Source organism: Panthera pardus, unplaced genomic scaffold (genome assembly GCF_024362965.1).
Source record: "Panthera pardus isolate Hobbes unplaced genomic scaffold, ASM2436296v1 HiC_scaffold_16, whole genome shotgun sequence".
Lineage (NCBI taxonomy): Eukaryota > Metazoa > Chordata > Mammalia > Carnivora > Felidae > Panthera > Panthera pardus.
The window spans coordinates 76,723,721-76,749,174 of NW_026526721.1; the positions used below are offsets into that span (position 1 = coordinate 76,723,721).

Sequence of the window (25,454 nt, forward strand, 5' to 3'; positions counted from 1 at the left end):
CCGTATGACTCAGCAACTCCCCTCTTAGGTATACACTCCAGAGAAATGAGAACAATCCATACAAAAATCTGTACACATATGTTCACAGTATTATTGATGTGACACAAAAATGGAAACAATCTAAATGTCCATGAATGATGAATGGACAAATAATGGAGTGTTCTTCATCAATAAAAAGTAATGAAGTGCCAATACGTGCTGCCACATGGATGTATCTTGAAAACTTAAGTGAAAACATTATGCCAAGCCAGTTATAAAAATCCACATATAATTCCATTTCTATGAAATGCCCAGAGTAGGCAAATCTATAGAGACAGGAAGGAGACTAGTGGTTGCCTAAAGCTGAGAGAAATGAGGAGAAGGAATGGGGATTGGCAGCTAGAGCATACAGAGTTTATTTTTTGGGTGATGAATATGTTCTTAACTTAGGCTTAGGATGTCATGATGGCAAGGCTAACATGATTAGTTTCTACTGCTTTCAACATGTGGAGTCTTTAGAAAAAAATATAAAATAAATGATGTCCTTAGTAGTGAAAGGGTTGGGGTCCCCTAGGTCTGCAAGGTAAAATAATAATGGGCTTGGGACTAGAAGACAAGGGCTTGAGTCCTGGTTCTTTTACCTACTATCCGTATGGCTATGGTTAAGTCACCCAACCTCTCCAAGTCTCTGCTTCTTATCTGTGAAGTGAAAATATGATACACTTCTGATGATCAATAATGCAGGCATTTTAAAACTATAAAACACTATATAATTGCACCTACCACTCTAAAAATTAGTTGCTATAATGATAATGTGAACTGTATCTGGCACACATTGTAAGCCTAAAATTACCTACGTTTATTGCATGGAGAAAGGAAGGAATGCTGACAGATGAAGGAAAGCACACTCATTTGTCGAACACATGTATCATCATGCCCACAGATGTTGAAATATTGACAGCTGGCTGAGTACACTCTGTGGTACTGATATCTTAAAAAACAAAAACAGAAAACTGCCTGTAATCAACAGAAATGTTTAAGTGAGCTGATGAATGAAATAAGAATTAGGGTACACAGATATTTGGGGGGCTATTTAGCATAAGCAAACGTTGTGAAGCAGAGAACTGGGAACTCAATTGATTTCAACTTCCAACAATTTGGGTGGCTAAATATTTACTTTCTTGAAATTACACATCTAACACAAATATCAGTCATAGCTATAATGCAGGAAATTTAACAGTAGTATCTGTTTTGCCTTACCAATCTCCAAACTCGGTAGTGTACCAAGGTCATTTTATGAATACTGAAATCATCCCTGTGCTAGGGAAGTTATTAACAACCCAGTCTACAAATAGAAACAGAGCTCATTAACCAACAGTACCTTGCAATTGCTCCTTGCTTACCATCCTGAGGACCCCAATGGCTTAGGCCTTCATTCTTTCTTCTAAGAATTAAGATACTTTCTTTCTAATTATTGGGTTGGAATATATTCAGATGATACATAAAATTATTTGAAAAGAGGGTAAATGAATTCAAACATAATTCCACTTTCTAAAGATAATCACTGTTAAGATTTCAGTATGTTCTACCAAGGGTTTTCTATATGTACACACACACATACATACACACACCTGCACACACCAGTGTGTGGCAAACGAGCTGGGGAGTAGGAGGGGCCTGCTCTGTACAGTCTGTTTATCAGTTTCCATGGAGCGAAACTCTAAACCAACAGTTTACCTAAGGGCTCATAAAATTCCTGAAAACTGAACAAGTAGCTCTCATAAGCCAGCTGGTGAGAGCTGGCACCAAAAAACAAATGCCACAGTTTATAAGTTTGCAGACTAGTCCGGCTGTAAGGTACCTGGTTGTTGTTGTTGTTGTTGTTGTTTTTTAAGATGCATTTATTTTTGACAGAGAGAGAGAGAGAGAGAGAGAGAGAGAGAGAGAGCAAACGGGGGAGGGGAAGAGAGAGGGAGACACAGAATCCAAAGCAGGTTCCAGGCTCTGAGCTGTCAGCACACAGGTCGACATGGGGCTCGAACTCACAAACAGTGAGATCATGACCTGAGCCGGAGTCTGTTGCTAAACCGACTGAGCCACCCAGGAGCCCCTGCATGGTATCTGTTTTTAAACAAAAGTATCTATTATTTAAAAAAAAATAATGTTTATTTATTTTTGAGAGAGAGAGAGAGAGCGTGCAAGGGAAGGACAGAGAGAGAGGGAGACACAGAATCTGAAACAGGCTCCAGGCTCTGAGCTGTCAGCACAGAGACTGACATAGGGCTCGAACTCAGGAACCACAAGATAATGACCTGAGCCAAAACCAAGAGTCAGATGCTTAACCCAGTGAGCCACCCAGGCACCCCCAGAAATATCTATTATAAACTAAGCTCTGTATCAACAAATGCAAAATTATACTTTTAATGTTTCAATTGTATCCCCATGTTACTGATATAACACATTATTTAAGCATCTTTTACCACTGGATATTTTTGCAAAGTTTCCAATATTACCTATTTTAACAGTTGTATGAAAAACAAAGTTGTGACTACATCTTGATACACTTCTCTGATTATTTCCTTAGGCTATATGCGTAGAGGCTCATTACTAGGTCAAAGGGAGGCACTGTAGTATCTTTGAAACAAATAGCTCCAGTGCCCTCCACAAAGCCTGTTCCAAGAACACTCTGGCCCACAGGGTATATTAACACCACATCTGGCATCTGGTTGTTAGACCACCATATCCTGGCCATTGCTGGGTGGGATTTGTTCTCTTCAATCATTGCCAAAGTAATGGGTCAAGAATGGTTGGTTCAATTTGCATCTATCTTCTTACTTATGAACTTGATCCTTTCAACTATGATCAATTCAGTTTTATCTTTTTTGAACTGCCTGAAATGCAAGTTAAATATTTTTGAGTGTTCATACAAGAGTTCCTTAATGACATCAACCCTTTGCCATATTCTATATTTTCCAGTTTTTCATTCGCCCTTTAACTTATAATGCCAATGTTTATGTAGTCAAATATAGCAAACCTTGAACGGCCCCTACCTTTGATGATATAGCTGGAAAGGTATCCTCTACCTCAACATTATGAAAAAGTTTGCATATATTTTCTTCTAGTACTTTTTAGGATTTAATTTATTTGTTACCTTTAAATATTTCATTCAACTGAGATTTTTTTTGGCGGGGGCGGGAGGGGGGGAGGCAAAAGGTAAGAATGTAACTTTATATTAAAGAAAGTATCCAAACGTTCTAGCACCTAAATATATCTTTTCTCACTAACTCTGGATGCTACCTTGGGCAGCTGCCAGCTGTAGAGCTGGCTTCGTTTCTTTTCTGGATTCCCGGTTTCACTTCAATCTTGTCCTCTGAGGATTTCTTACCAACTCAGCAATTCATTTTAAAAGACATTTATTTTTAAATGCAGCATTTTTGGTTGCCTCACAGCAGAAGGGTTGTTTAGGAGACCTTGTCCACCATACGGGAGAAGCTGAAATCTTCTCCAATCTATTTCCCGCATAGCAGCTAACATGACCATGTAAAAACTAGATAATGTCAGGAACCAGCTCAAACCCTGTCAATGACTTTCTGTTGCAGTGAAGGGAAATGTGACAACACCCTTAATATGCGCTGGATCCTGCCCACCTCGCTCTCCCCCTAGTTCTTGCAACTAGAGCAACACTGGCAGCATGATCCTCACAGCTGAGGGTCTCCACACAGGCCATCCCGCTGCCTTCCCTTTGCTTTGTATAGGTGGTTCTTTCTTATCCTTCAGTTCTCAAGAGAACGTCATCCACTTGAGTAGATGCTCCCTAGCCACCTGACAAATGGAGCACCGTCTGATTTCTTTTCATCAGTGTAACGACCTGTAGGTAATTTTCACAGAACTGTCTTTTAAAATGTGTTTATTTACTTACTTTCTTCTGTCCCATGCTCTTCCGAAGACTATAAGCTTCATGGGAGCACAGATCATTTGTCTTATTTACAAATAAATTACAGGAAAGCCCAGCGTCTAGCATACATCCATACACTATGAATGAATGATTACAAAGTGTCTTACTCATCTTTACATTCCCTGTGGTAACAAAGTTTTGCACATAACAGATGCCCAGGAAACATCAACTGAGCTAGGTTTCACATCTCATCATGGAGAACCAGTTTTCCTAAATGTAGAGGTTATACAGACCTCTGACGTGTTCCTTTTAAATCACAAAGGTACATTCTCAAAATAAAAGGGGAATACTTACCATCCTTCTGTGATTAAAGTATTGCATACTTTAAAACAGATAACTAATCTATGGAAAACACTGATTTCCCTGAGACTGAAGGGGATTTGTGCATTAAACCTGAAAAATTTTTCAGGTGCTCACTTCTGGAGAGTTTGCGGGGAGTGAAATAACATATCTATGTATGGATTGGTGATAATGCTGCCAGCCAATCTTTTGTGCACTTGCTGGACCCAGGTGAGTGTTACTCTGGCTATTTTGTTGCCACATACACCTACATACAAACATATACACATACACAAAAGTGACAGTTTCTGAAAAAGATAAAACATTCCAGCTCCATCAGGAATAAAATGGAACTTGGAGTGAAACCATCATCAAATTTCAAAATTCACACCCAATCACTGCCAAAGTCTAGCAGGGAAAAAAAAAAGCTGATATTTTTAGACTGAAAAGAATTTTCTAGAGCTTTACACTGTTGGGTACCAAAAAACTTTCTGAGCCATATGTAAATATCATTTACTAAGTCCCCAAGCACCCTGGAGGAAGGACAGAGCCTGCTGTAGTTGGGTAAGAAGGAAAAGATAGGGAGCTACAGTTACCATCTCTGAGTTTGCCCCATGGGAAGCTAACTGAACAACGGCAAAGCCATCTTGCAGTATACCAAAGTTAATGGTTTCCCACTTCACTCAAACCCATTGCATCGGCACTGAACCACCATACCTTCATCCATCTGTAGCCTTGTTCAGAACTGCTCTTTCCTTTAGAAAACTTCTTATAGCCTTGGAAAAATGTGTCTCATCTGAATATATGAAGTCAAAGTGCACTGTATATGTTTCAGGAATCCTGGAGCAAATCAATTTAAAATAGTATCTGCAATGTGAAAAATCACATCCTGTGTTTTGTTTAATTGGTTGAGTGTTTCTTTTTGCAAATATATGTGCTCCACTATATCAATTACTGAAAGACAGCTTTGGTTGGCATGTTTAGAAGGCAGAGTTTTAACTGTAAAGAATTCCTTGGCAACGTGATATAGCAAAACTAGCATGCGTGCATTTTAATATCAAACAGGTATACAAGTTGTACCACTCAATAGCTCTAGTAAGTTACTAAGCTAATTTAACTTTTTAATTCACTTTTCTGAATCTAGGGTTCCTCACTGGCAACAAAATAAAAATGCCTATCCCTATCTTATGGGGCTATTCAAAAATTTATGTAATATTATATATAATCATAATCCCTGGTTCAATTGTTCAATTAATGTTAGTTCCCCCACCTCCTTTTTCTTCTATTACACACACACACACACACACACACACACACACACACACACATACACACTCCACTACATAGTTATTACCAATTCACAAAAAAATTAGAATAAAATAGATTTAAAGCCATGCTTAGCTTAACATGATCTTCCTTTAGTGATTAAGAAAAATCCAATAGTGTGTAATGTTTCATGGCTATTATTGCCATCATCAATTACCACTGCATTGTAGATGAGAGAATGGACCCTTGTAATAACAGGATATTTAGAGTAATAAAGGTGAGATATCTAAGAGTTGGCTCTAATAAAGCAAACAGGAACAAAGACCCTGCCTTCACTTTCTTCCTGAAGTCTCCCTTGGTATGTCACTAAGAACACTGCATGCAGTGGGAGTGACTCCTCGAACACATTCACTTACTAATTGCTCTATTCACAATTTCCATGATTTCAATTATTCTCCAAATCTACACCTTCCTCCTAGACCTGAATACAAGCTGGGTTTCTACTGAGCCTCAAGCAAATACACTGCTAATAGGAAAGACATGTTATAGCTCATGTCAATTGCAAACAACAGCAGATTGTTTCTGCCTTAGACCTTAGGAAGGCAGAGTGTAAAGGGGGATACAGAGTCTGTCACTGTCTCCTCTTCATTATTGTGAAGGCCACGATTAGCTCTTTGCTTCCACCATATCTGCTGTACAGTTTCGTCAGAGTTGCGACCGGCAAAGCAGTATCCCTGGACATGTTGATGGCTCTCATGGTTGGAGGTGACCGTATTTAAGGAAACCTCTACAATATGCATGGGTTTTATTTGCTCTCATCATTTTTTTTAAGTTTATTTACTTATTTTGAGAGAGAAGAAGAGAGTGAGCACACGTCAGGGAGGGACAGAGAGAGAGGGAGAAAGAGAATCCCAAGCAGGCTCTACACTGTAAGCACAGAGCCCAACACAGGGCTCAAACTCACCACGAGATCACGTTGTACACTTTATGGACTGAGCCATCCAGGTCCTCCATGCTCTCATCATTTTAATACATTAGGGATGAGAAAAAGAGTCAGAATGTAAAAAAATAATAATAATAAAATAAAAAAGACCTAGATAAAAAAGAAATGTTTAAAAATGTTTGAAAGAATACCATCCAGGAGCGCCTAGGGGGCTCAGTCAGTTAAGCGTCTGACTTCAGCTCACGTCACGATCTTGCAGTCCGTGAGTTCAGGCCCCACGCCGGGCTCCGTGCTGACAGTTTGGAGCCTCCTGGAGCCTGCTTCAGATTCAGTGTCTCCCTCTCTCTCTGCCCCTCCCCCATTTGTGCTCTGTCTCTCTCTGACTCTGAAAAATGAAAAAACCTTAAAAAAAAAAAGAATACCATCCAATACCATCTATTTCCTTGGGGAGGCCGGGGGGGCGGGGATATATACTTGGGTTGGTATCAAATCCAGTGAGCTCCTCTGTGGGAAGACTGTCTCTGTGTCTCTATCTCTCTTTGTATCTCTCTCTCCTTTTCTCCTCCTTCCTCTTTCCCTACCTCCCTTCCTCTCCCTCTCTCCTCTCTCTCTCAGTCTTTCTGTCTCTATCTGTATCTCTTATCTCTTCTCTCTCTCCCTGTCTCCCTTTCCCTTCCTTTTCTCTCCGCCTCCCTGTTCCTTCTCGTCATAGTTCTGTACCTTGAGTAAAAAGTGCTGAAGAAGCATTTAAAATCAAGCCATGGATGTCAAAAAGTCTTGCATAAGAGAAATTCAATTCTCCCTAGGGGACCAGATAGATCAAAAAGTCCAAGGCAAATTAGAAAATATGAGGATAATATTAATGCTTTCTCTCTGAAAAGCAAAAATTAGTTCATCAGGAAACTTTTGGGGGCAGTCTGAACTCCCAAAGGATCTAGAGAATAACAGAGTTAACCCAGGCTCATCAATTTAAGCTATTAGGTATAATGTGTTTAAACAGCAAACAAGCCCATGGTGAATGATTAAAGGTTTCTCCCCAAAGAAAAAAGGGAAAACAAAGTTATATAGTAAATAATGGTTCACGATGGTAGGGATCCACTTGGGAACAACAATTTGTATATCCGCGTTTGCTTTAACAACAGTACAGTCCTATATTTCAACTATGGTTGTACTTGTAGGTAAGTTTAAGTAATTAGAAATCGAAACCCACCATGTAATATTAACAAAAAATTATATTTACATAGAAAAGCCATTGGTGGCTGATGGATGCACTCTCTTTCTGTTTCTTTCCTTTCAGGAATCTACATTTACAGTGTAAGCCCTACAAGTTCCACTAGGAAGCATAGTTGGCGATACTCTTCACTTGTTCCCTCTTGTTGGTGTGGTCCCTTTAAAGGGACCATAACATTCTATTACAGAAGTTAAGGTGGAATGCAAACATCAGTACCTTCATGCACATATCAAAGTGCACACTCCTGCCTACCTCAGGAAGCACTTCAAAAAATATGAAAGTATTTCGAAAGGGCTGATGAACAAATAGCCTTAAACTATTAGTTCAGACTCTACAAACACCATGGGAAAGTGATATTCATTTCTCAGTAATGTACAGTTATACCAAAAGTTTGATTCTGACGGCAGAAAGAGAAATAAAATTCATGAAAACAATAGAACTCCGCCAAGTCTAGTTTATTATGGGCGTGACTGTTTTATCTGTTTTCTCTCATTTTCTCTGCCATCTTGTATTATCATTGTGCCTATTGCCTCTAAAACAGAGAAAGACAAAAAGAGGGCATTTTTGTATTTCAGCTTTTATAGGTTTGGATAAAAGGTACTTGAAATTATTTACTGAGGTTCCCAGAGTATTTGTAAAATGGATCCATTTCTCTCTGTGCCTCAAAAATAAATAATGAGAGATACTGGCCCTTAGTGGATTTCAAAATACAAGTATCATTGTGTTTTTATCTTGAGAGTACATATATATATTATTTTATTTTAGTGTATATATGTATATAGTGCATATATACATAGTGTATATATATTTTTAATTATTTTTATTATATATATACATATATATGTGTGTGTGTATATATACACATATACATACCTATGTACACACATACATATACATACACACACACACACATATATATATATTTAGTGCATAGGATTTAGTCACTGATCATCAAGACAGTGGTCTGGTTTTATAAAGCTCATCATAAGGCAGAAACAAAGGTTTGCAAACACCTTGCAAAAATGAAGGTGTTTAAACCTTGAATTAATTCTCATAAAGCAGACATTGTCACCTATAACCCCATATACAAAATGTATTCCCTGCAAAAATCTGGGTTTCTCTTAACTAATGCAGCCATGTGAAGGAAGAATCAGGTCATTTCTCTAAACATAGAATTACCACTGTGATACAAGAAGCTGTTCAGGAGAGTTTATATTTGCAAAGTTAGCATCAGGCCAATAAATTATGGTACTCAAATCTCTTTTCAATCAAGCTACAGAATACCTACCTTTGGGAAGCATAAGCAACTTAAAAATAAGCATCAGGGTGTTTCAAAATACAACAAAAGAAAAAAAAGAGGGAATATATCTGCTCCCAAGGAGAAGCATTTAAAGGACACCAGGGTGAAATGTTATAATTCCAATGACCTTTAGGTCTAAGAATAAAATGAAACTGTATTCTTCAGACATTCTCAAATTGTTTCGACTAAATTGCATAGAAACGAAGTATGTTCAGGATGACCAGCCATGAGCAACAGACAGGACTGAATGTCACAAGTACATCCAAGTATGGAGTTTTTCAGAAAGCATATTCAGATACTAGGGAGCTACTGGGATTGGCAACAAACTAAAAAAAAAAAAAAAAAAAAAAAAAAAAAAAAAAAAAAAGCTTACCAAAGCTAAAAGAACCATTACATGGCATCAGAAATATTATAAGCCCTTACAAAAGTAAGATACACACACACAAACACACACACACACACACACACACACACACACACACACACAAAAGAACCAGCCAACTATATCTAAAATGTATTAAACACAAATAGTCTCTTCACCTGTAAGAATTCCTATCCCCAACCTACCCTTCTAGCTTGGCTTCTAAATACCCTCACATTGTCCAATAGTCCAACTGCACTGTTCTGGTCCCAAATAAGAGATACATTATCTCCAAGAAAAGAGCAATTGTTCTTTGACTGGGATGTGTTCTCTCAGAGCCCCGTACCAGGCTAGTAACTTTCTCTGCTCTCCCATGGCATTCTGTTTGGTTATTTATTTTCTCTTCTCTCTGTCAGACTTGACTCTAAGACACTTACATAAGAGCCTACCCTTATTGTCCCGGATTCTATAATATGAAATTGTCAAACACATGATCTTTAGACTAAAGTAAAATCATGGTAAAAGAAATACTTGCCATTTAGAAATTGCTTATTTAGGGGCTTCCAATGGCTTAGTCAGTTAAGCATCCAACTTCGGCTCAGGTCATGATCTTGCAGTTCATGGGTTCGAGCCCTGCATCGGGTCCTGTGCTTACAGCTCAGAGCCTACAGCCTGGAGCCTGCTTTGGATTCTGTCTCCCTCTGTCTCTGCCCCTCCCCCGCTCATTCTCTTGTTTTCATTTTCTCTCTCTGTCTCTCAAAAAATAAACATTGAAAAAATTTAGAAATTGCTTATTTAAATAAAAGGAAGAGTGTATCTGTGTTCGTCCATAATGTGTAATAATTCTCATAGTGCTCTTTAATATAAAATCAAACAAGAAAGCAGAATTGGCTGAAGCTTTGCTATTTTTGGTTGGTTGGTTGGGTTTTTAGGTAAGGTCACAGTGACCACAGACTGATTAAATGACTTCCTTAATGTCATTAAACACTCACAAAGTGACAGTCAGAACTTAAAGCAATGTCTCTCGATTCTTGGTAAGCCAGTGTTTTTACTTATTTATTTTTCATAGTGAAAAATAAATAAATAAGTTATTTATTAGTCACTCTCAAAAAGCCAAAAGATTATTTCCACCCTTGGCAAATTTCTCAAAATTAATGGCAATTAAATCACAGGATCTTAACCTCTATTAGCAGAACAAAATCCTAAAAGAAGGAAATGTCATTTATTTTTTAAGCATTTATTTTGACAGAGAGACAGAGAACATGAAGAATGGAGGAAGGTCAGAGACAGAGAATCCCAAGCAGGTTCTGAGAGCCCAATGTGGGGCTCAATCTCATGAACTGTGAGATCATGACCTGAGCCGAAATCAAGAGTCAGAGCTTAACCAACTGAGCCACCCAGGTGCCCCAAGAAGACAATGTAGTTTAAAGGAAAGAGGTCTGCTTCAGGAGTAGAGGCAGTCTTCAGAACCTAGGTCTACTGGACATGCCACCAGACCACTGTTAACCTAGGTCACTTCTTTGGTTCTTCTTTTCCTAAACCATAAAATGTGTGTAAGAATCTCCAGGTTCCCAACCCCAGTCTCCATTGTTTTCTGTGACATTAATGACAATGTGTGTGAAATCTAGCCCTGCACCTGGCACATAGTCATCTGTTGACCTTGAAATAAAAAACAATATTCAAAGATCTGTGTGTGTGTGTGTGTGTGTGTGTGTGTGTGCATGCACCTGGAGTGACAATGCAGTGCTATCTTTTTCACATGGTCTCTGTAACAAATAATTTTGATATGGTAATATTTTTTAAAGTCACCGTATTACATGTGGTGCCATTCTCAACCCTGTCCCCAGTGTGGAATCACAAATTGCAAATATTTATTTCTACTCTAAAGGCAGTTTTAACAGTTCAACTTCCTAACATGTTGCCAATGGAACACACCAAAGGAGAAATGTGTGACAAGTTGCTTTCAGAATTGTTGCAAAACAAAACTTCTTTGAGTTTAGTATCGGAAATGTTCAATACCATAAGAAGCAAAAATGGGAATATTGAATTTTGAGCTTACAGTGCAGTGATTTTCCTCCTGAAGAAAACAACTAAGGTGGGGGGCGGAGGAGTCATGAGGGAAGATATTTCTTATCTAAAAAGTGCAGAAATCTATTGAGTGGTTCTTTAACAGTTAGCGAAACCTGTGACCCTTTGGATTTTAATCTTTTTTTTTTTTTAATTGTGTGAGGATCTAGTTGAAGTCATAGTTATGTTACGTATTAGCTTTGTGACTTTGGGTAATTCACTTAACCTCTTTAATTCTAATTTTCTTTTTCAAAACAGGTGGTTACAACAGCCTGACCACTTTATATTTTGGGAGTGAGAGTCAAATGATATTGGATATGTAAAATGCAAAGTGCTTTTTCAGCAAAGGAAGGTTTATTATTACCACTATAACTACCACATTATAATATCACCATTATAATTATCCAAGCTCTAATTCCTTAAAAGTAAATGCTTTTTTCTTAAGCATTTGCTTTAATGGTCACCTGAGATGAAAATATTGCTTCCACTTCCCTGAATGAATAAGGAAATCCTAGTATTGCTACCAGGAAGATTGTGTTCTGAGGTCAGAATTCTGTGCCTTGAAGTCCAGTTCACTGCACTTAAAACACACTGCATGGAACTAAAGCTCTTACGTCAACATGGCTTCTTTTTTAAATGTGGGGCTTCCCAGGAGTGCCTGGGTGGCTCAGTCAAATAAGTGTCTGACTCTAGATTTTGGCTGAGGTCATGATCTCGGTTCCTGGGATCAAGCCCCAGGTATGGCTCTGAGCTGACAGTGTGGAGCCTGCTTGGGATTCTTTCTCCTTTGCCCCTCCCCTGATCATGCCGGCTCTCTCTCTCTCTCAAAACAAAGAAAATTATGTTTTTTATTTTTTTTAAATTTTTAATGTTTATTTATTTTTGAGAGAGAGAGAGAGAGGGAGAGAGAGCACAAGCAGGGGAGAAGCATAGAGAGAGGGAGACACAGAATCTGAAACAGGCTCTAGACTCTGAGCTGTCAGCACAGAGCCCAACGTGGGGCTTGAACTCACAAACAGTAATTTCATGACCTGAGCCGAAGCCAGATGCTCAACCAACTGAGCCACGCAGGCACCTCTAAAATTATGTTTTTTAAATGTGGGGCTCCCCTTAAAAGAAGAGACCACACAGAAAGGCCCAGAACAACCAAATAAGACTCCTACTAATATCATATGCATGTACATTGATTTAGGGTTTTCTGGCTATTACCCCTTTATTCTTCACATCAATCTGTGATTCCATTAAAGCTGGGAACATGAAGCATAGGAAGAAGCTCATGAAAGGCCAACAAGTCTGCCAGCATCTATATGGTTGTACGAAGTGATACCTTGATGTATGAGAAGTTGGTTGATTCCCCCAACACGTGCAATGGTCTCTTTTATCCCCTAGTAGCCCAGAGTTAGTTGCTCCTTTTATTTTTGTCAACAACACTTCCTTTTTGTTCCTCTTCCTCCAACTAGGAAGTGCATCACTGACACAGACACAATATACCTTTTCATAAGGAAGGCAAATGAGTATGTGCCAGATGGGCTGAGGGGATTACAACATGTTTCCTGCTCCCATGGTGACTCAATGGGGCTGGTATGAAAACTTATCTTATTCAAGAAGTCAGCTTCCCCAGCAGAGTTATGAGTCACAGTTCCTGGGTAGAAAATTCGCTTTCCAATAGCATTTGGGGTGGGGGGTGGGGGACCTCCTTGGATGGATTACAGTAAAGGTCATTCAGAAAAGCAACACTGCCAGGATGGCTGGGGAGATACCAGTACCCTCAAACTTCTGAGATCTCACTGATCTCTCAACAAGAGTAACATGGTCAACTCTCCCTTTACCTTCAAGGGGAGGCAGGACATAAAACCATATCGATGAATTACTGGTATGAATCCAAACAAGTTCCATTATAAAATTGGCCAATTTGGGCAAAAGGGATGTGAAGGGACTTTTTTCCATCCATTTATGAAATATATATACAGAGAGAGTGCCTACTATGTGTCTATGTACCAATCATTACTGCAAGTATTTGGGTAACAAACAAAGAGGACAAGTCCTTGTCCTTGCACAGCTTACAAGTAGAGAAATTGGGAAGGAAGGAGAAAGGGAAGGGGGCAGGGGGAAGAGAGAGAGAGAGGAGAAGAAAAGAGAGGAGGGCAGGGAGGAAAAAGAGGAGAAAGGAGGAGAAGGAGATAAGAGAAAATTAGTATAATGTCAGGAAGTGATGAGTGTCATAAAGGAAACTAAAGGTGGGTATAGGAATGTGTGATTGGCAGGGCTATTCTAGTTAAGGTGGTTAAAGAAGGCTTCTGTAAGTAGATAACATTCAAGCATAGAACTAAATCAAATAAGAACTGATTATAATCAGGGATTATGTTCAACATGTTTAAAATTAAGGACATCACAGCACTGACCAGTCACATGAGACACTCAATCGAGCAGGAAAGATGCTGGTCTAAACAGCCAGTAGATCTGTGTACTAGTGGTTCCCAGCTGCATATCAGTCCAGGTTAGCAAATATGCTTTCCTTGTGAAAAGGGCCAATGAGGTTGGAAGTTATCTTTACTTCTCTCAGCTTTGAGTCGTACTCTGTCCTAGTTATACCCTTTCTTTAGTGCTATTTTTGGTTTCCAATAAAATGCTTTAAGTGGTATAGAAAAACTGAAACATACCCAGAAAAGATAATCAGGTTGAAGAGGGCTCAAATCCATGGTATGTGAAGAATATAGGAAAACACTGTCAAGGTTATATGATCACTATTTTAACATTTCTGAAGACCTCTCACACAGGAAAGGAATTAAAATAATGGTATTCAAAGTATTCTCCATGGTCTTCAGGGGAATTATACATGAGAAGCTTCTTCAAATGAAGATATCTAGGTTCCTTGAATTAAAATTAGACTACCACTGGATTGACTATTTTCTACTTAAATCAAGCCGTTGAACCAGAGAAATGTGGAAATGACAAAAACAAATCTCAATCATGTATACTAAAAAGCTTTGTAAGAACTTGGCCAGTCCAAAGACATATGGGCTGCAATGAGATGATTACTAGGTAGAGTTACCATGGAACCGTTCTGGGGAGTAATTCTGGAGATGAGAGGAGCCCTGAAATGATGAACTTTCGAATCCCTTGTGAATCTGATTTCACATGATCCAGTTCCGTGATGACCGAGTTTGATTATTCAAACTCAAACAAGCTTTGGCTGGCTTCTCTTAAGAAGAAACACCCAGGGGCACCTGGATGGTTCAGTTGGCTGAGTGTCCGACTTCAGCTTAGGCCATGATCTCATGGCTCATGAATTCGAGCCCCAGGTCGGGCTCTGTGCTGACAGCTCGGAGCCTGGAGCCTGCTTTGGATTCTGTGTCTCCCTCTCTCTCTCTCTGGCCCTCCCCTGCTCATTCTCTGTCTCTCAAAAATGAATAAACATTAAAAAAAATTTAAAAAAAAGAAGCAACACCCAAAGGAAAAAAAAAATGATAGATTCTTTCTTTCCCAGATAGAAGCAGTATGACAGGTACCCATCATTCTTAAAAGGTCTCAATGGACTGTTAGCCCCAAGGCCTCTTCCACTACGTCCTGAAGTTTAAAAAACAGGGTCATGCTACCATCTCTGTCATTTCTTGTCTCAGAAGACCTGAGCTGAAGGGAAAGAAGCCAGATTCTGGTTGGCTTGGATATGATGGAAAATTCCTATATTTAGACATACCAGACCACTGCCCCAAGTACACTCTGCCCCTTAAAGACTAAAGGTGTCAGTGGTCCTCCCATCACCAAAATTCTATTTCTTTCATATCTGTGATTCTATGGTACCACAAAAGACAATGGATTTAAATATTATTTTGTCTTAACTCATTTTTCAGAGAGTTGACACATTATACCCTAGAGATCATCTGTACCTTAATAGATTGCCAAAAACCATTCACTTACCTGAGGCATCACTTTGCAGGATCCCATAGAAGTAGAGACTCATTACACACCACAGAAGTCCCATCCTGTCAACATAAATACAAAGTTAAGGGAGAGTACTTATCACTCTCAAGAGTTTAATAATTACTGCATCCCCATGCTGACTGTGGACGGGGACCTGTTCTAACATGTTTACAATATTAACAAATTTAATTGCAGGAACCAACCAATAAAATAGTTTTTTTTTTTCTTTCATCACCCATACTACAGATAAGGAAACTGATACAAGTTTAAATAACATAGCCAACCTCTTTTGCCTAGAAAGTGGTAGAATAATGGTCAAGCTCCAGCAGTTTGGCTCTAGAACAATCTCTCAATCATTCAACTATAACTGCCTACTTATGAAAAATATTCCTCTTCAATGTTTTCATCAGGAGTCACATTTCTGGCAGATAAATTTGATCTCTTTAGCATTCTCGTGGTCTGGAAATATTTTATGACCCAGGCACTTCTCCTTCTTAGTGATAAATAGAAAGTCTAGAAATCCTGGGTTCAAACTCGGTTTATAGTCCACTACACTCTGACTTTATAGCAGGGGGAAATATATAAACCTCATGTCCTGCTGTGCCTGCTCTCCTCTTCTCCTTGGAAGAGACAAATGATGAGGGTCAAGTCGGGTTTCTGTGACGGTTAGCCTTTCTATTGATAACCAGCTGAACCAGCAAACTAGCAAGAACTATGCCCTTACATTTGGTTGCATGATCTCTAATACAGAAGGCCTAGAGATTTAACAATCCTGTGAAACTCATTTCCTTACTACCTTAGACATACCTTCCCCCTGATAAATCCTTGGTAGGGATATAACTACTGATACCTGGATATTTCTGAAAAATTCCATATTCAAGGCTGTCGCTGTTTTGAACACAGCAGTCACCTATGGGTGCTTACAGAGGTCTTGATAACTTGTCCAGATCTCATTTTTAGTAAGTGACAGAGATGGGATTTATGCCACATCCAGCCAATAATAGCCCATGACACAAGGTTCACAACCATAGGGACCCAATAATCTAAAAAAAGGTGTAAGAGGTATTTGATAGGGTGGCCACACAACAGCACTTTTAATGAGACACGTGTGGGGGCACCTGGGTGGCTCCGTTAGTTAAGCATCCAACTTCGGCTCAGGTCATGATCTCATGGTTTGTGAGTTGGAGTCCTGCATCAGGCTCTGTGCTGACAGCTCAGAGCTTGGAGCCTGCTTCAGATTCTGTGTCTCCCTCTTTCTCTCTGTCCCTCCCCAGCTCACGCTCTGACTCTGTCTCTCAAAAATGAATAAACATTAAAAAAAGAAAATTTAAATGAGACACCTGTAAGAGTGTGGCACCAAAACAAAGGTATAAACTGGTACTGCCTGAGCAGTCCAGAGTACCTGCTCACTTTAAAGGACAAAGCAAGTTTCCGACACCTGTCACTTCTCTTGATCACTGATCACCACAAATCTCCAGTTCATATTGTACTCTCTCCTTTAGCATGACTGTTCAAAAACCACAAGTGAGTTTATTATATCCTAAACAACCTTTTTATCCCAGAGATTAAATGTTTCTTTCTTACCACCACCATTCCCTTCCAATTCTTATATCGTTAACTTAGGGCACTCTTCTGTCATTAATTTATTCAATAAAACATGTGCTGAGCACTTTCTGTTTACAAGTCTCTGTGATACAAATACAGGGACCTCCTCTAAAGGCATTTCTTCCCAGTAGAGGACATAAATCATTACAACGTCACAGCTATGAACAAGACACATGCAGAGGCACTATAAGGTATACAAAGATTTATCAGACAAGTTCGAGCACTAAGCAGGTCTAGCAAAGACTTAAAATGTGCACAAAAATAATGACAGTACAAAGTAAACACTGATAAGCATAGAGAGGAACAGATAAGTGTTATGGAAGATTAGCCAAAGAAAGAGATTACTTCAGCCAAAGCAATCAAAGAAGACTAAATACAAGAAGTAGCTTTTGAACTGAGCAAGAACTGAATTGAAGCAGAAGGAAAATGGGGAAAAGAAACTCAGTGGAGAATAATGTTCACAGATAGGAAAAGCATGGAACATAAAAAGGAAATAGTCTGTAAATAATTCAGTTTGGCTCAAGCACAGGGTATTAGTAAAAGAACGATAAAGAGTTGTTGGAAGGCGGGGAGTGTTAGTATCAGATTCCAGCAAGGCCTTGAATAGCAAGCAAAGGACTCAGGATTTAGTTTAAACAGAAAATAGGGAATCAATGAAGGTTTCTGATTAGAAGACTGACTTGATCATCAAATTGTGCCTTCTGGAGATCATTCTTGCCAGAATGTATGGATGTATTGCCACTAAATTCTGTCTTTTTATTTATTTATTTATTTATTTATTTATTTATTTATTTATTAAATATATGAAATTTATTGTCAAACTGGTTTCCATACAACACCCAGTGCTCATCCCAAAAGATGCCCTCTTCAATATCCATCGCCCACTCTCCCCTCCCTCCCACCCCCCATCAGCCCTCAGTTTGTTCTCAGTTTTTAAGAGTCTCTTATGCTTTGGCTCTCTCCCACTCTAACCTCTCTTTTTTTTTTCCTTTAAATTCTGTCTTGAAATCATTTTGTCTCCTGAGCCTGTCATCACAGTAATTGTTTAACTCCTAGCTTTGTGTCATCTATGAACTTGATCAGCATGCCTATGTCCTCATCCAAGTCATTAATAAAAGTATTTAATAATTCTGCATTAATCATTGTCAGTGGAGAACAACCAGATATTTCATTGCAGATTCAGGGCACAGTAACTTCAGCCTCAATACTCCCTGTGCTAAAGCACTCTCCCTCTCAAATTGCTTTTGGCTATATATAAAAAACAAAACAAAACAAAACAAAACAAAACAAAACAAAACAAAACCAAAAGCCCACACCTCTGGATTGTCCCAATTCGCCTGTTTATAAGCTGCTGAATTCCTGGGGCAACACTTAGAAGACATTCTAATTAGTGTGACTGAGGGCCTTAATTGATATTCCCTTGAGTAACTGGATTATTTCAGAGGCAGCAAGGAGTCAGGTCATCAAGGTAAAGCCAATCTAAAGATAACCTGTGTGCAAACACAAATCCAGGGTCAGTCCTGTCCTGTGATGAATTAGAATAAAGCAGATTGAAAAGAAAATGTGATTGTGCAGGCTGGTTTGACAGACTAAAGGTACCAAGGTTAGCGGGAGGAGGTTGGCTGGTTCATTTAACATCGTCTTCCGTTCTCCCTCAGAATTTTATTATTGTGACTAGTAATACATTTTTGGTTCTTGTGTCTTGGGGAGAGAGGGTGCTGGATATTTTCAGAGATGGAAAAGCTGTCAGAAAGCAAAGGAACCTGCCTAATAACACACAGTTTCTCATGGTCTGAATTACAACCCAGCTTTAGATTACTGCCATGGCATTTAACAGACTCTGCCCTTGCTTCAGATGATTGCAACCAACAAAAATAAATTCCCAGTCAGCCTTTCCTGCACTATCCATTTTACCTACCGTCTAATCATTTTCATACGTCCCCTCTTAGGTATTGGTACTTCGCTCCTATTTAATTCCACTGTTCCCTGGTATATCAACTCAGATGCCAATACCACCTGACAAAAAGTTTCAAAAGTTACTTATTTTTATGTAATCAGCAATAATATTAATGATGATTGTTAACATGTGGTCAGCACTTTAACATCTACCCCTGCATATGAATCATTCCATTGCCTGCATTCTCTAGGCTTACTAAGCTTCAGGATCTCCTTACCTCTGAGTCAGCTCTGACCAATGATTCTCTCACAGGGCCAGCAGGTGACAGGCTGAAACTAGGTCTCCTACCCCAAGGCTGGTATTATCCCTGAATCACTTCGCCTTCTTCCTGCACTGTAACATTTCACCAGGCCACAGGACTGGATTTCTCACTCAGTTTCCTGATTCCGTATTTAGCCCATACCCAGATCCTAGCCACTCTTTGAAGCCCATCTACCTAGTTGGAACATGGACCTTCCACCTGGGGCTTGTCAGCACTCTTTTCCAGAAGCCTGAATTCTGTCCCCCATAAGGTCTTGCTCCAAGCTAGATATACCTCCCATAACCACAGAGTTGCCATGAGCTGCTTCATTCCTGGTTGACAGATGTCCTTTGCTATGATCTGTGCACTGAAAACTTGGCCATAAACACCAAGCTACAAACCCTAGATGGTCATCTCCATGCCGGGTCAACCCTGCAGCCAAATCACTTCCTTAAGTCCTGATCCCATCCAGATCATAACTTACTGATAAACTCAGTAACTGTACCTAACTTACTTCTCTAACTTACTAATAAAATTTGAGCAGATTTTGCATGTATGCTCACCTAAGACATGACAAACAAGCCTTTAAAGGACATGGGACAAGTTATTAATTATCCCATCTTACAGAAAGGGAGTGATGGCATTTATTAAGAAATGAAAGTTATTTTCACCATCCATCTTTTATCTAGTTCACAGTTTTTGAACCATAAAGGGACCCTTGTGCAGAATACTTCAGAAAAGAATATTTACCAGTAAATAAAATTACCAACAAAGTGACATGGAAAACTCTAATGATGAGTAAAACGAAGTAAGCAAAACCCACTTTGTTTCTCTTAACGAATGCAGCTATAAACCTGGGAAGAATGCATAAAACAATTATATGAAGACTCCAAAAAGTAAATAAAGCACATTCTTTTCAAGTACACATAGGAAATTTACCAAGATCAGCTATATTATGAACTATAAATTAAACCTTAACAAATTTAAAAGAATTGAGCATATATGCTCTAACTATAGAATTAAACTAGAAACCAATAAAAGAAAATGACAGGATAATATTCGAACACTTAGAAATTAAGGTATATACAGCTGAGCCTTGAACAAGAAAGGGTTGGGGTGTTGACCATCCACACAGTCAAAAATCCATGCATAACTTTTGGTTCCTCAAAAACTTAACTACTAACAACCTACTGTTGACAGGAAGACTTACCATTAATACAAAGAGTTGGTTAACACATATTTTGTATGCTGTATATGTTATATACAATATTCTTACAATAGAATAAGCCAAAGAAAAGAAAATGTTATTAAGAAAATCATAAGAAACAGAAAATACATTGACAGAAATGTAGTACATTTATTGAAAAAAAAATCTGTGTATAAGTGGATCTGCACAATTCAAAACCATGTTATTCAAGGGTCAATCGTGTGTCTAAATAATTCATGGGTCAAAAAGAAGACTATTAGAAAATTCTTAAACTGAACAAAAATGAAAATACAACATATCAAAACGAGTGGGATGTAGCTAATGCAGCATTTAGAAATAATTTATAGTATTAAAAGGTTTATATTAGAAAAGAAGAAAAATTTGAAGTCAATAAGCTAATCATCTACCTTAAGGACCTAGAATAAGAGGAGAAAAATACAACAAGCAAGCAAAATGAAGGAAATGATGAAAAGTAGAGATGAAAAAATTTTAAAGAGAAAAAAAAATGAACCCAAAAGTTGTTTTTTTGAAAAGAACAACAATAATAAAAATGTTGGTAAACCTCTAACCAGGTAAACCAATGGAAAAAAAAAAGACACATATCACTAATGTCAGAAATAAAAGAGGCTACATCACTAATGATCATGGGCATTAAAATGGTAATAAAGGGAAAATTGGTAATTAAGGGAATACTAAATATTCTAGTCACATATTACACAATTTTGATGAAATGGACCAATATTTCAAAGCCCACAAACTACCAAAGCTCATCCAAAATGAAATGTACAATGTTATTGGTCTTATCATTATTTTTTTAAATTAAATTTGCTATTAGAAACCTTACAAAAAAGAAATTTCCAAGCTCCAGATGATTTCACTGGTGAATCTGACCAAACATTTGAAGAATAAATAGCATCTCTTCTAGATAATCTCTTCCAGAAAATAAAAGACAAAACAATTACCAGTTCATTTTATGACACAACATTACTCTGATTCGAAATTCTGCCACAGATGATATAAGTAAACAAATCTACAGATATCCCACAACCAAGCAGAGTTCAACCCAGGAATGCAACACTGGTTTCAGTATTTTAAAAGTCTAAATAAGAATACCGCATGATTATCTTAATTGACGCAAGAAGAACATTTGACAAAATTCAGTATCCATTCATGATAAAAGTCCTTAGCAAACTAAGAATAGAAGGGAACCTTCTCAAACCAATAAAGAGCATCTATAAAAAACCTACAGCTAACATAACATCTAATGTTGAAAACCAAATACTTTTCCACTCAGATCAGCAGCAGGACAAGGATATTCATTATTAGTACTATTCACCATCATCCTGGAAGTCTTAACTAGTACAGTAAGGCTAGTCACAGATGATGTAATTTTCAACATAGAAAACCCTAAAGAATTTATTACAAAAAAAGAAGTCACAGCATACGTAATTAACATGAAAAAATTATATATACTAGCAATAACAACGGTAAACAAAACTTTTTTAAGTTTATTTATTTAGTTTGAAAGAGAGAGAGCACAAGTGTGTGTGCAGGGATGGGGCAGGAAGAGAGGGAGAGAGACAGAATACCCAGCAGACCCCTACTCACAGTGTGGAGCCCGATGCAGGGCTTGGACTCACAAACCCAAACCGTGAGATCATGACCAAAGCAGAAACCAAGAGTCAGAGGACGCTTAACTGACTGAGCCACCCAGGTGCCTAGAAAACAAAACTTTTTAAAAGACTCCTTATAATAAGGGGCGCCTGGGTGGCTCAGTCAGTTAAGCATCTGACTTGGCTCAGGTCATGATATCACTGCTCCTGACTTCGAGCCCCACATCAGGCTTTCTCCAGGAGCCTGGAGCCTACTTCAGATTCTGTCTCTGTTTCTCTGCCCCTCCCCTGCTTGTGTTCTCTCTCTCTCTCTCAAATATAAAATTTAAAAAAAAATTAAAAGAATTTAAAAATAAATAAAAAGACTTGTTATAATAACTAAAAAAAATGCTGAGCAAAAAGTCTAACCAATATGTAAAAAGGTCTGTATGCTGAAATATATAAAATATTGATAAAAGAAATCAAAGATGACCTAAATAAATAGAAATACATGGTTGGCAAAATGGCCTCATGCCCTAAATCCCTGGAATCTGTTTTGTTGCCCTACTTAGCCAAAAGAACTCTGCAAACATAATTAATGTTATGGACTTCAAAATATGGAGATTATACTAGATGATCCACATGGACTCAATCTAATCATTAACATCAGCCCTTAAGCAAAGAACTTTCTCTGGTTAAAGTCAGAGAGATGTAGCAGACAGACAAATCATGGAAATGTGAAGTGAGAAAAGAACTTGAGAGGACTTTGGTGTTAAAGATAAATGTAGTAACCTGTCAAGTACCTTCTGTTTGGTCACAGGTGACCTTCTAGAGCTGTGAGAGCTTTTCAGCTGATAGCCTGACAGCCAGCGAGAGAACAGGTAACTAGGGCCTTCAACGTGGGAAATAAAATTCTACCAACAACTTGAAGATGTGGTGAAAGAGGAACTCTCTTACACTCAGTAGGAATGCAAACTGATGCAGCCACTTGGAAAACAGCATAGAGGTTCCTCAAAAAGTTAAAAATAGAACTATCCTACAATCGAGCAATCATACTACTAGGTATTTACCCAAAGAATACAAAATATTAATTCAAAGAGATACATACACCCCGATGTCCACAGCAGCATTATTTACAACAGCCAAATTATGGAAGCAGCCCAAGTGCCTATCAATAGATAAGTGGATAAAAATGATGTGGTGTGTATATATATATATATATATATATATATATATATACACAATGGAATATTATTCAGCCATAAAAAAAGAATGAAATCTTGCCATTTGCAGCAACATGGATGGAGCTAGAGAGTATTATGCTAAGTGAAGTAAGTCAGTCAGAGAAAGACAAATACCATATGTTTTCATTCATATGTGGAATTTAGGAGCAAAAAAAAATGAGCAAAGGGGGGGAAGTGAGAGGGAGCGCTGCAAAAAAATAGACTCTTCACTGTAGAGAACAAAGTGATGGCTACTAGAAGGGAGATGGAGGTATGAGTTATAAAGATAATGGGTATTATGGAGTGCACTGGTTGTGATGAGCACTGGCTAATGTATGGAACTGTTGAATCACTACAGTGCACACCTGAAACTAATATTACATTTTAGGTTAACTCACTGGAATTTAAATAAAAACTTTCAAAAAATCTGCCCAGCTTTGCAACCATACTCTTCCCCAGAGCCTCCAGAAAGGAACATAACCTTGCTGACACTTTAACTTTAGCCACGTAAGACACTAGGCAGAGAATATTGTACCTGAACTGACTCACAGAAACTGTGATGTAATACATGGATGTTGTTTTAAGCCACCACATTTCTGGTAATTTTTTAGTGGCAATAGAAAATAATGCAAGAGACATACCATATTTATGGATTGAAAGCCTCCGCATAGAAAGATGTCAATTCTCCCCCCACATTAATCGACATATTTAATAAAATTCCAATAAAAAATCTTAGCAAGATTTGTTTATAGATATGGACAAGCTGATTTTAAAACGTATATGGAAAGAGAAATGCCTTGAATTTTGACAAACATTTTGAAAACGAAGAATAAAGTTGTAGGAATCACAGTATAAGCATCCCAACTTTTTTAAAAATTGAAGTACAGTTGACAAAATATAATATTAGTTTCAGGGATACAACATGGTGATTTGACAATTACATACATTACAAAATGTTCACCATGGTACAGTTACCATCTGTCACCATACAAAGTTATTACAATATTGACTATACATATACTGTACTTTTCATCCCTATGACTTACTAATTTTACAACTTGAAGTCTGTGCCTCTTAACCACCTTCACCTGTTTTACCCATTGCCCATCACCTATCGTAACCACATGTAATCACATTTGTTCTCTGTATTTATAAGTCTATTTCTGTTCTTTATTTGTCTGTTGTTTTTTTAAGATTCCACATATAAGTGAAGTCATTTGGTATCTGCCTTTTTTTGTCTGACTTAAATGCTTAGCATAATATCCTCTAGGTCCATCCATGTTGTGAACGGTAAAATTTCCTTCTGTGCATGGGGTTGTGTGTATACACGTTTTCTTTATACATCTAAACAACCCAGTTTTAAATGTCAAAAGTCTTAAAGAGACATTTACTGAAAAGGATATTCAGGAGGTAAATTAACACAGGAAAGGATGTTCAACATCATCAGCCATAAGGGAAATGAAAATTAAAAGCACAAAATTAGATACCGCTACATACCTTTCAGAATCACTAAAGTAAGAAATACTGGCAATGCTGAGTGCTAAACAGAATACAGAGCAACTGAAACCGTCCTACTGCGGTGACTACACAATGGCACTGCCTCTCTGGAAAATCACATGGCCACTTCTTAGAAAGTCAAGCATACACTTGCCATAGGATGCAGCATCCCCACTCCTGGGTATTTACCCAAGAGAACTGGAAACTTATGTTGACACAAAAACCTGTACATGAGTGTTTACGGCAGCTCTGTTATTAATTGTCAAAAACTGGACACAACTCAAATGCCCTTCAACAGGCAAATGGATAAACAAACTGGTATACTGGAAAAAATAGCCTACTCTACAGCAAGACAAAGCAACGAGCTGTCCATAACAACAACTTGGATGAATGTCAAAGGTATTATGTTAAGAGAAAAAAGGCAGTCTCAATAGGTTACCAACTGTCCAGTTCCATCTAAATGACATACCTGAAAAGACAAAACTAGGGTGACAGAGAACAGATCAGGGGCTAGAAGTAGTGGGCAGGTGTTAACTATAAAGGGATAGCACAGTAGTGTCTTTGGGATGATGGAAGAGTCTGTGTCCTGACTGGGTCAGTGATTAAATGAGTCTATACAATTCATAGAATTGTACTTTTAAAAAAGTCAATTTTATTGTATGTTAATTAAAAATTTATTTTTTTAAGTAGCATGAGTCTTCCTTTTTAACAGTTCTGCAAATGATTTGTGAACCCTTGTAGACAGGTTAAATAAATGAAAGCTGTTTTAACCTAAATATGGTTTCTATTTTCAACATTTACTTTGAAAATAACACTGTCCTGTTGTTAAG

The 25,454-nt window shown here is 38.1% G+C and overlaps 1 protein-coding gene across 3 annotated transcripts in view; it reads right to left on the minus strand.

Annotated features, from left to right (window-relative positions):
- Positions 1 to 25,454, minus strand: part of IL1RAP (interleukin 1 receptor accessory protein) — a 136,760-nt gene that overhangs the window by 72,812 nt on the left and 38,494 nt on the right. For all 3 annotated transcript variants that reach the window (XR_002084066.2, XM_019463509.2, XM_019463511.2), the window contains exon 2: positions 15,300 to 15,364. Coding sequence is in view for 2 of the 3 variants with exons in the window: in XM_019463509.2 (XP_019319054.1) it covers positions 15,300 to 15,363 (64 nt within the window). In the remaining variant the exon portion in view is untranslated. The remainder of the gene's footprint in view (positions 1 to 15,299; positions 15,365 to 25,454) is intronic.